The sequence below is a fragment of the Schistocerca piceifrons genome, chromosome 1 (genome assembly GCF_021461385.2).
Source record: "Schistocerca piceifrons isolate TAMUIC-IGC-003096 chromosome 1, iqSchPice1.1, whole genome shotgun sequence".
NCBI classification, from domain to species: domain Eukaryota; kingdom Metazoa; phylum Arthropoda; class Insecta; order Orthoptera; family Acrididae; genus Schistocerca; species Schistocerca piceifrons.
Genome location: NC_060138.1, coordinates 416,059,224 through 416,072,182, shown reverse-complemented (window position 1 = coordinate 416,072,182; position 12,959 = coordinate 416,059,224). Strand labels below are relative to the sequence as shown.

At 38.3% G+C, this 12,959-nt stretch overlaps 1 protein-coding gene across 1 annotated transcript in view; it reads right to left on the bottom strand.

Moving 5' to 3' along the window:
• LOC124789476 (serine/threonine-protein kinase 3) overlaps positions 1-12,708 on the bottom strand; it is a 361,643-nt gene extending 348,935 nt beyond the window's left edge. Inside the window, exon 1 of the mRNA XM_047256861.1 lies at positions 12,538-12,708. Coding sequence (XP_047112817.1) covers positions 12,538-12,551 — 14 coding nt within the window. The 5' untranslated portion in view covers positions 12,552-12,708. The remainder of the gene's footprint in view (positions 1-12,537) is intronic.
• Positions 12,709-12,959: the final 251 nt, after the last annotated feature.

The window sequence follows — 12,959 nt, the reverse complement described above, 5'->3', positions numbered from 1 at the left end:
TCTTCTCTCCAAAGGTCTCTCTAATTTTCCTGTAGGCAGTATCTATCTTACCCCTAGTGAGACAAGCCTCTACATCCTTACATTTGTCCTCCAGCCATCCCTGTTTAGCCATTTTGCACTTTCTGTCGATCTCATTTTTGAGACCTTTGTATTCCCTTTTGCCTGCTTCATTTACTGCATTTTTATATTTTCTCCTTTCATCAATTAAATTCAATATTTCTTCTGTTACCCAAGGATTTCTATTAGCCCTCGTCTTTTTACCTACTTGATCCTCTGCTGCCTTCACTACTTCATCCCTCAGAGCTACCCATTCTTCTTCTACTGTATTTCTTTCCCCCATTCCTGTCAATTGTTCCCTTATGCTCTCCCTGAAACTCTCTACAACCTCTGGTTCTTTCAGTTTATCCAGGTCCCATCTCCTTAAATTCCCACCTTTTTGCAGTTTTTTCAGTTTGAATCTGCAGTTCATAACCAATAGATTGTGGTCAGAATCCACATCTGCCCCTGGAAATGTCTTACAATTTAAAACCTGGTTCCTAAATGTCTGTCTTACCATTATATAATCTATCTGATACCTATTAGTATCTCCAGGATTCTTCCAGGTATACAACCTTCTTTTATGATTCTTGAACCAAGTGTTAGCTATGATTAAGTTATGCTCTGTGCAAAATTCTACAAGGCGGCTTCCTCTTTCATTTCTTCCCCCCCAATCCATATTCACCTACTATGTTTCCTTCTCTCCCTTTTCCTACACTCGAATTCCAGTCACCCATGACTATTAAAATTTCGTCTCCCTTCACTACCTGAATAATTTCTTTTATCTCGTCATACATTTCATCAATTTCTTCATCATCAGCAGAGCTAGTTGGCATATAAACTTGTACTACTGTAGTAGGCATGGGCTTTGTGTCTATCTTGGCCACAATAATGCGTTCACTATGCTGTTTGTAGTAGCTAACCCGCACTCCTATTTTTTTATTCATTATTAAACCTACTCCTGCATTACCCCTATTTGATTTTGTATTTATAACCCTGTAATCACCTGACCAAAAGTCTTGTTCCTCCTGCCACCGAACTTCACTAATTCCCACTATATCTAACTTTAACCTATCCATTTCCCTTTTTAAATTTTCTAACCGACCTGCCCGATTAAGGGATCTGACATTCCACGCTACGATCCGTAGAATGCCAGTTTTCTTTCTCCTGATAACGACGTCCTCTTGAGTAGTCCCCGCCCGGAGATCCGAATGGGGGACTATTTTACCTCCGGAATATTTTACCCAAGAGGACGCCATCATCATTTAATCATACAGTAAAGCTGCATGTCCTCGGGAAAAATTACGGCTGTAGTTTCCCCTTGCTTTCAGCCGTTCGCAGTACCAGAACAGCAAGGCCGTTTTGGTTAATGTTACAAGGCCAGATCAGTCAATCATCCAGACTGTTGCCCCTGCAACTACTGAAAAGGCTGCTGCCCCTCCTCAGGAACCACATGTTTGTCTGGCCTCTCAACAGATACCCCTCCGTTGTGGTTGCACCTACGGTACGGCCATCTGTATCGCTGAGGCACGCAAACCTCCCCACCAACGGCAAGGTCCATGGTTCATGGGGGAAGCTCACTCGCTTAACTTGTTAAATTTGTTTATAATCGTCTTCCTTTTTCACTGCTGGACACTTAGATGGAAGCGTATCGCAATATTCTGTCATAAAATAGTGGATTAGCGTCATAAATTTAAAATAAATTTCCAGTTTAGTAAGAAATTGAAGTGTTGCGTTTTTGGTGCCAGTCAGTGTTTTTGATATACTAATTACCCTTCATAAGCGTTTACAACGGGAAAGCCCTTTTCATTTTAGGAGTAGGAAAATGGCTAAGAACAATAGCAACGCTCTAATCGCCGCACTATGGCTAGCCGCATAATCAGAACTTTCCCAGCATGCCCAACTGGGTCAACGAACTCTTGCTCTAAACCCGCCGATCTCTGATGAGTAGAATCACTTTTCGTCTCTAACCATGAGCTCAGAGAATTCAGATGCACATATTTACACCTCGGCAACAAAGTATTTTTCCAAATTTCTTCAGTCACAGGAAACGACTACATCTTCCTCTGGCTGGATAAATGCCACTCCAAATTTTTAACGAGCACTACACTAGCTGTTTTCTACGATAGTTTATTGGATTTAGACTGCAGTAACTACGGCTGCACTCATTTTGCATATGAGAAGTGGATACCAGAAGGGCCTTAAAACAGAAACTACATCTGTTTGTTCATCACTAGTGTATGATAGTTAACCACAAAAAAAAACTTCTTTGTAAACTGAACAATATCATTAAGCGCTATCACCTTACTAGTATGCTTCAGAACCAAAGATTGATGTCTGTCTTCCGAAAAAGGGGCCTTTTGAAAAAAAAAAATACTTGCATCAGGATAGTCAGCTTTCGTCATTACTCTATAACAATGTTTCCAAACTGTGTTCTGTGAGAAGTCAATAAGTGTTCAGCAAAAAAACTATTAACAACATGGCATGCTTTTTCATCATTTTGACAATACCGATTATTTTTAATTTTATTATGATTTGTACATTATTAGTTATGATTTGAAATTGAATTAATTACTGAATAAAACAAGTTCTTTAGAATTTTTTAATTGGCCTTCAAAATAAGCTAAGTGTTCCATCAAAGTACCACAATTCACAAAGTATTCTGTCAGAGGAAAAGTTTGTGAACCTGTACTCTGGAACATCTACACTAACTGTGAGTCACGGGAGATTTATGAGTGCAAACAACATTATTTATGCCCAAAGGACTATATCTGAAGATCAGTGGACTTATCAGAAGTGATTTCGTTACACTACACAGGTAGTCACCAGAACACCATAAACGTGTGAGCCTTTCACTTAGAGACGCTCTGAGCACTATGGGACTTAACAGCTGTGGTCATCAGTCCCCTAGAACTTAGAACTACTTAAACCTAACTAACCTAAGGACATCACACACATCAATGCCCTAGGCAGGATTCGAACCTGCAACCGTAGCAGTCGCGCGGTTCCGGACTGCGCGCCTAGAACCGCGAGACCACCGCGGCCGGCTCACTTAGAGAACGAAGAGCCAAGGAGATGGGTAAATGTTGAATGGGAAGGAGCCAACCTATTTTCACCATACAAAATAGGTAAGAGTGAAGTGATAGTCTGCTCTGCCACAAAGTGCACTGCAATGAACCAATGGGGAAATAAGTGCAAGCAATGACGACGTAAGAAAGGTGAATAGTTCAAATTATTTGAAATCCAGAGAATTTTCCATATCAGTCTGGAAACTGTCTAACTGCACAAAGCAAGTGTGTGCAGCTCAAAATGTTTCTGAGCAAATGATCACAACCCCAGCGGATGAGTTCCCCTTTGATCAGTGTAGCATCACATAGCATTAGATGCAAAGTAGCTGCAGAGTGAGACAAATGTAGAGGATCTTTTGCAGAAACACAACATGAAGGAAGAAAGAAAGAAAGAAAGACAGAACGGAAGAAAACCTGGGGTTTAATATCCCATCGGCAACGAGGTCTTTAGAGACAGAACATGACCATGGACAAGGAATGAGATCCATTGATCATTTAGCGGGAACCATCCAAACATTCATCTTTAACCACTCGAGGAAAGCATGGAAAACCTAAATCTGGAGATGGAAAAAATGGATTTGAACTATGCTCCTCCAACATGCAAGTCTGGTATGCTAGGTTGTTCAGTCTCCTAACTGAGAGCTAAGTATAGCTTTCGACAACCAACTACTCCCCTCCTTATCAGGTGTGATGAAGTTGAATAACTCATGAAAGAAGTCAACAAGCAACCACAAATCAAATGGCAAACAGCAGATGCTATACCATATATGAAAAATCCTCCAATCATCTAAAAATTTGTTATTTCTAGATGCAGAAGAGCTCTCGTAATTGGAGGCTACAAAATTCATAGTATGTCCCAATGTGCTGCAGAGCTACAGAGAACCATTAGTTTACCTGGACAAAGAGGAATGAAGCGTACTACTATAAACTAAAAATACAGTTCTAATAAATGATGGTTCAATCCAAGTCAGTGACTACAGAAATAATGCTGTTTACTTTAGCTTTTCAGACTCGAAAAGCAAAGTGAGCAAGACGTAAACAAAACCTATGCTCCTAAGTACGTATTTTCTGCTTGATATCATGACTCAATTTTTGACCATTGTTGTTGAAGGTGCTCCACTGGATAATCACAACTGTGTGAGGACCCAAGATGATATTGAAATAATACCCAAAACTAGTCTACAAATTTGTACTTGTAATAAACATGATTGTAATGTACGATTCTGCAGCTTCCTACATCTAATTATGTGCAAAATGAAATTTGTTGGAGAGGGAAAAAAATCAAGATGAAAAATCCAAAATTAGGCAGATATCTGGGAAGCCTGCAGTACATTCTACTGAAAATCTCAACTGAAGTTGTTTGATTTTGCCTCCTCATACATACATTAGCTTTAACTGTGCTAAGTAGATGACATTAAAATGATGAAGGCCTTTTAATTTTGCTGTTATGAGTTTGCAGTCATTGGTGAAAATGAAAACCTCATAGACAATCATGGTCACATGTCAAAACCCATCATTCCATCTAACACAGCAGCACTCAGACCATAATGCAGCTTATACCTGTAATTTAATTGCATATTGGTTTACATGATTGCAAGCATCAAGTTGAAAGTCAGTTACAGGTACTGATTAAACAACAATAAAGTATTGTGAAACAGTGAAGAAGTGTTATATGCTTGATTTAGTAACAAATCCTTTTCATTTGACAGTGTCCAACTCCTCAGCTGCTATTTGGACTTTGTGTAACTTTTCTTCAGTGTGATACTTTTTCACAAAAATTTAAATGACTTTGTTACTGAAGACAGTGGATGCACACATTGTATGCAGGATTAAAATTACAATGCCGAGTTTCCATGACAAGGCATCTTCCAATGATCTAAACATTATTTTCAGCAGTTACGAGGATTTTTATTTATTTTGGGTTATGAGCTCTAGTCAAGAGGTCTAATACTACAACATACCGACTGAGTGTGGTGCTAGAATAGTAAGACACTTGACTATTATTCAGGAAGAAGGCTATTCAAATCCCTGCCCAGCCATACAGATTGTCATTGTTTGCAATTTTCCTAAATTGCATAAAGCATATGCCAGGATAATTCCTCCAGAAAAGTGCAAAGGTGACTTGTCTTCCCACCCTGACCCCCCCCCCCCCAACATATTAAGTGATGTAGCACTTAACTTTTTACCTGTAGTATATAAACTACAAATAAGAAGAGAAATTTAATACTCCTTACAGGCAGCCTATGGTGAAAATAGTTCAGTGTAATTGTTTTGCAAAAATATCACCTCAAGAACAACTCTGAAAAACAGACCAATCACACCTACATTCTACTCCTATTCAGTTCTAGGGACTATGAACTTTTAGAATGATGGAAGGTGAAAGATAAACTAAAGGCATTCACTGATAGTTGGCATCTTAATAGTTTACAAGTTGGCTTCATAAATATGTCATTTTGTTAAATTAGTTTTCACAAATTCATCATTATTTTGTTAAATTATTTGTGCAAGTGCTGTGTGTGAAAAATATTTCTGAAGAATGCAGTTTCCCAATAGATATAGATGTTATTACTTTAAGCATATTGTACTGACAACAGAATTATTATTACCCAACAGAGTGTATTACACCCTATATTTTCTTTTACTATATTACTTGTCATATTCACTAGACACTGCTCATAAATTTTCGTAGTAATAGCTGTGTGTTTCTCCCTTTAATCAATTCACTGACTGCATTGTCAACATCTTGTAATACACACAGAGAATTTGTGTTATCCCCTTTCTTTTTATGAATCACCGTGACATCTAGAAGTACATACAAAAGAATGCCTTCCAGTCAGCATACAGTGGACAAAACTGTTTCGACCTTCAGAAACTTCTTCAGTGGGAAAATTATTTATATGGATTACTGTTCCAAGTACTTACTCATTTTCATCAATGAGTTATCCCTTACAGGTCTGAACCCAGTCAGTATAGCCTTTCACCTAGGAGAGAAAGTTCAGACACTTCCACCCATGTGCTATGTTATCAAAGACAGAACACTATGTTCCCAAATAGTTGAAGTACTAGACTTTGTTTAGTCCTTGACATCTACAATTCCCCCCCCCCCCCCCAACCCCCTTTTTTTCCAAATGCACTAAGTGTGCAGGCCTGATACCTCTGCAGATGACTAACAGTGAAAAAATCACGATGAGATAAAAGCAATTGTTTAATGACTTAATAATTATTCAATGCATTAAGGTAGATGAAAATTTAATTGTGATAGAGGAAAGGAATTCATCGGTCAAAAACAGATGACTAGGAAAAATAGTAAAAAAATATGGACAAGGAGAAAAGGAATGAAAGGGGAAGCTGACTGATAGAATTTTTGCTAGAGCACAATTTAATCATTGGTTACACTTGATTTAAGAATCATGAATGAAGGATGTATATGTAGGAACACCTAGAGGCAACAAGGCGATTCAGGTGGATTACGTAATGGTAAGACAGATTTCGAAGCCAGATTCTAAATGGAAAAATATTCCCAGCAGCAGATATGGGCTCTGACAGGCAAAGTGAAGCTAAAGACATTGCACAGAAGTAGGAAATAAGGGATGTAGCCTAGAGAGGTTGAAATGGTCTGAGGTTTTTGAGAGTTTCTAAGGGAGCACTTGGCAAAAACTAATCAAAACAAGGGAAAGGAAAGATGAACAGGTAGTGTTTTGAAACTGAAGAGTGACTGACACAAAAGAAAGAGGGTCTGCTAAAACTGGACGGATCCAGTAAGGGAAATTAATTATAAAATAATGCTCATTAAACACACACAGTAGAGGCATAAAAGGTGACACCAAACCTAAAAACTGGAAAAAAGGGGGGGGGGGGGGGGCGGACAGTCATGGGGTCACAGACAGAGAAGACTGTAAAAGAAGTCTCAACATCAAAAGACCTGATAAACCAATATTAAACGATCTTAGGAAAGCTGACCGAAAAGTGTAAAAATATACAGAATAGCTAATAACAGAAAATCAACTAAGACAACATTGTGGATAGGGAAGTAGATAAATATGGGATGCATACAGCACGGCTTTGAAAGATTCAAGTCAAAACAAGGTGTCTGGAGTAATTGAGATTCTCTCAGAATTATTAAGATCTTTGATGATACAACTGTCCTATCTAGTATGTACAATACAGGTGAAAGTGCATTTAAACCAAACAATAAATATGTCAATATTACCGAAAAAAAAGTTTAAAAAGTCATGGTTGCAAAATGCTAATACATCATCTACAGAAGAACAGAACAACTGTTAAATCTTGATCTGGGGAAAATCTGTTTGGTTCTGGGGAAATGTAGGGCCATGCAATACAATACCACCAGTACAGCATTGTTAAAAGATCAGTTACAAAAAGACAAAATCACATTTATAGCATTTGTTGGTTTAGAAAATGCTTCTGGGAATGTCTACTAATATATTCTTTTAAACTGTCAAGTTATCATGCATAAAATTCTTGGAGCAAAGTTATGATTTTTATGTAAACTAGATTGCAGTTGTAAGAGAAAGAACATGAAAGGAAAGCATATTTGAGATGGGAGCGAGAATGTTGTAGCCTATCCCTGATGTCATTCAATCTGTAGACTGAGCAAGTAGTGAAGGAACTAAGAAACAGTTTGGAAAAGTTATGGGAGAAGTAACGAAATCTCTCAGGTTTATTGATGACATAGTAACACCTGTTTTGTATAACCGATATTGTCTTGTATACACATTAAAAATCAAGTCATGTGATGCCAGATAAACATTAGAAGATGAGACACTTAATGAGTTATATATATTTTTACTATTTGGGCAGCAAGAAAAGATTTTCTAGAAAAGAGGGAAACATTAATTTCAAATGCAAATTTAAAAGGTAGGAACTATTTGCCTGTAATATGGCCTTATATGGGAACAAAATGTAGATGGTTAACAGGACCGATATGAAGAGGAAAGACGTTTTTGAAATGGGGTGTTACAAAATAATGCTTGGGCTCAGATGGGTAGATCAGGTAAGTAGTGAGGAGGTATTGAACAAATTTGGGAGGAAAAGAGTCCTGTGGCACAGCTTGACTAAATGACAGATACGCTGACAGGAAACATTCTGAGGCACCAAGGAATATTTATTTTGGTAATGGCAAGGAGACACCAAGGCCCGAATAATGTAAGCAGTTTCAGATGAATATAGTTTGCAACAGTTACACATTGATGAATAGACTGTCACGAGACGGACTAGTGTTGAGAGCTAAATCAAGTCAGTCTTTGCACTGAAGATTAATGAGCTATACAAAGAAGGCAACTGTGTAAATCACAGGTCGCAAAATTCTGAAAGATACATAAAGGTACATACATCAGAATAACACTTAGATTTACTTCATACAATAGTCCATTACATGATTTCTGTTTCTACCTGTGTCTTCTTTTGGTCCGCAGTCCCACTTTGCACGAACGATTTTTAAAGACAGCTTGAGTCACAGTTAATTTTGGCAACTCATAGAACATGAACTATCCAGTAAAATACTGCACCGTATCCATAAAAATGACAGCTGACTACAATAAAACTCTCCATGCAATAATCTGCTCATTAACAGTATCAGTGTGCCCTGTAGTAGCTCCTTGTCATAAATGTGTTACATTCAAACTGAACACAAACTACCTGGCTCCAACATATTTCCCACTTGCCAGCTGTTAGGATGTGAAGATAAATCATCAGAAGATGAATTTAGCACTCAACACCCATTTAAAATTTACATGGATGTAGTGGCATACACTTTTAGAATGTGTTCACTGTACCTGTGACAGCATCACATGTGAATATTTTATCTACATATATACTCCATAGGCCACCTTATAGTGTGTGGCAGATGGTACTTTGTGTACCACTGTCAGTTCCCCCTTTTCAGGTTCGAGCCAGGCATGGTTCGTGGATAAAACTACTGCTGGTAAGCCTCCATATGGGTTCAAATCTCTCAAATTTTATCTTCACGGCCTTTCCGGAAGTGGGAGGCAGCAATACACTGATTGACTCTTCTAGGCGTGTACACTCAAGAATTTTAACAGTAGACCATACCACACTGCAGAACGCCTCTCTTGCAACGCCTGCCACGGAGTTGACTGAGCATCTCTGTGACACTTTTGCACCTACTAAATGAACCTGTAAAGAAATGTATTGCTCTTTTTAGGATCTTCTCATTTTCTCTATCAATACTATCTGGTGCGTACCCCGAATGATAAGCAGTATTCAAGTCCTGGTTGAATAAGTGTTTTACAAACTACTTCCTTTGTTGCTGAACTTAATTTCCTTAGGATTCTTTTAATGAATGTTAGTCTGGCATCTGCCTTACCCATTATCAATTTTATGTTGTCACTGTATTTCAGGTTGCTACATATGCATACCCCTTGGTATTTTATGGAGATACCAACTCCCAGTGATTGTTCTGAAATCATGTGATCATACTTTAAAGGATATTTCCGGCTATGTATTTGCAATATGTTACATTTGGGTCACCAAGGATCAATTGTCATTCCCTACATCAATGTCGATTCTCTGCAGGCCTTTCTGCATTTCACTAGAAGTTTCTCTGTATACAACAGTATCATACCCGAAAATCTTCATGGAACTTGTGACGTTATCTACTGGAATGTATATAGGGTGTTACAAAAAGGTACGACCAAACTTTCAGGAAACGTTCCTCACACACAAAGAAAGAAAATATGTTATGTGGACATGTGTCCGGAAACGTTCACTTTCCATGTTAGAGCTCATTTTAGTATTCTCTTCAAATCACATTAATCATGGAATGGAAACACACAGCAACAGAACGTACCAGCGTGACTTCAAACACTTTGTTACAGGAAATATTCAAAACATCCTCCATTAGCGTAGAAACATGCATCCACCCTCTGTCGCATGAATCCCTGATGCGCTGATGCAGCCCTGGAGAACGGTGTGTTGTATCACAGCCATCCACAATACGAGCACGAAGAGTCTCTACATTTGGTACTGGGGTTGCAAAGACAAGAGCTTTCAAATGCCCCCATACATGAAAATCAAGAGGGTTGAAGTCAGGAGAGCGTGGAGGCCATGGAATTGGTCCGCCTCTACCAATCCATCGGTCACCGAATCAGTTGTTGAGAAGCGTACAAACACTTCGACTGAAATGTGCAGGAGCTCCATCGTGCATGAACCACATGTTGTGTCGTACTTGTAAAGGCACATGTCCTAGCAGCACAGGTAGAGTATCCCGTATGAAATCATGATAACGTGCTCCATTGAGCGTAGGTGGACGAAACTAAAATGAGCTCTAACATGGAAATTAAGCATTTCCGGACACATGTCCGCATAACATCTTTTCTTTATTTGTGTGTGATGAATGTTTCCTGAAAGTTTGGCCATACCTTTTTGCAACACCCTGTATAGTGAAAAGTAACAGTTCAATGCTCCCCTTGTTTATCTCCCAATCAATGTGATACATCTTTTTGTGGCATGCCCATATACGCTGAAACTACCTGGTTGCACCTGCAGCGAGTAGTACGTAAAAATTTTATAATTGGACATGGTTTCCTTGCATCACCCAAAAGTTGGTCTCACTACCATTGACAACAATCACTGAATATAATGGTCAAGCTGATTTAAATAACACAGCGCTTTATTTCTAGCAAACTTTGAACAGGCTTCACCAGTCAGTTGTAAAGGACACTAAAATTTAGCATGGACACCGAACCATGGTAAAACTGACAATAAAACAGTTATCCCTTCATATTCACCAGTTGCTATAGAAGACAGTGCAGTATACCTTCACCTATTTGAAACTATCTACATTTCAAATCATTCCAAACCGGAGTTATGATTAACATTACTAAAAGAAAGCCTGACAGTCTGTATTTGTTTAAACGGATTGGGAAAAAACCATAGCAGACCCTCAAAATGCTACTGTGTGTTTTTAACACCATGTGTGCTAAGAAGATTTCTTAGATTTCGTTCAAATACTTTATATGATCAGTTAACTTCTTTTCTGGAGATTGGAAGGTTACAATGCATGCTAGGTCTGTGTCATCAATGGCCCCTAGCATTGATTTTCACATGTAATGAAATGGCACATTAACTTTACTTTCAACAATGCTTTGTGGTATCAAAGATTGCTATGCCCCCATTTACAGCTCATACGCTGTAATTCCACTCATAGACAACTTTCAAACAAAAAAAACTAAAATTTGCAACCACTATGTAATACAATACTATATAAATTGAAGAACTTTCCAAATAATAAATGACGAGTACAGGGTACCTACAAAAGCAGTTACTTTTTATAGCAATATAATGAGCTTCTATGGGATGACTGAAGTTTTGCAGATCCTGAAGCATCATCAGTGGACATGTGAAATGTGTTTTCTGCAAACATGTTACCATAACACATGAATCTAACTGCAGCCCAATCAAAGCCTTTTTTTTTACAACACAATGCATCTGTACAATAACGCTTAATGCAATTTCAGGTACAGTACAGTAAGCTAAATATGTGTCAAGTAGGCTGCATAGCCCCAGGTGCAATGTTACTTCACAATATTAAAAACACAAAGGCAATGAATGGTTAAAATATCTGTAATGGCTGAAAAAGCTATGTAAAAACAAAATTGTAAAATAAATGGTTTTGTGTTTGGTGGATTGAGAAAGAGGGATTTCTAACAAGAAACTTTATCTGAATTACCAATTGACTAACGCATTAATTCCATATAGCAGACCTCTTATTCACAGTCCGAAGTCATCACGGAATAACAAAGCACGTTTGTGAAGTTTTTCACATGTGAGGTTATTACATATCAGTATTTATTCAGCATGGGAAACGCAGTACATTCTATGTTCTGTCTACCTAATTTCAAACGAAAAGGATGTTAAATGCAACAATACAAGATAAACACCGCTCCATTTACATTTAAAATAAGCTATGTGAAATATACTCAGACCATGACAAATGCTAAGTGCAATGAGGAAAGACGCCTAGCGCTGCTACTACCACGTCTCCTTACATGAGTCCGAGTACAATTCAATTCAGCTAATCGCATTGCCAAAGTTTACAAACACAGCAGCAATCAGACAACTGTCTACAGGCTGTCTAAAAGTACTGCCACAATCTCGAAAGTGTCTGCTCGATGTAAACACTGATTTTCTTCTACAATAACAAAAGCTTCGTTCCGATACCCTACAATAAATCGCGACAGCCGCCTGTTATCAGGTATTTAAAACCCTGTGTTCTTGCAACCAAAGTCTCTTAACACATTTCGTATGTCTGCGCCAAACAATACTTCCAATGATGAAATTTTTTGTGATATTGTCATTTGTTAGTTGTCAAGATATCCCTACAGTGTTAACAGTGCTGCGGCGAAATAACACAGTAGCCTATACGAAACAGCTATTATCACCATGTACTAACCTTTTGGAAGACATTTTAGGTACACCGTCAAGTCCACTTCTATCACAAACTCGTTTTGTTTACGTTTTCATTTTGCATTCCGAGTAACTCCACCAAAATAATTTTTCACCTCCCGATGCTACGTCCATTCCTCCATGATTTCCATGCAGGCTGGCCAACGCAAGCACTCTGCTGTTTAATCTCAGCTCGCAAGTACGTTGACAACAAAATACCAAGACGATCCGAGTGCTCCGTTATCGAACATAAACTACCACTTAGTTGAAAGAGATTGGCATGTGCCAAAAACGACGGACTGTCAAAAGCGAGGCAGAAAATAAGAAATTTGGGAATGTAGTGTGATTATTATTACGTAATACTGTGAGTTACAACATAGAAGACGTAAATACTACACATTTCACTTTATTTACATCTGCATCAGACGT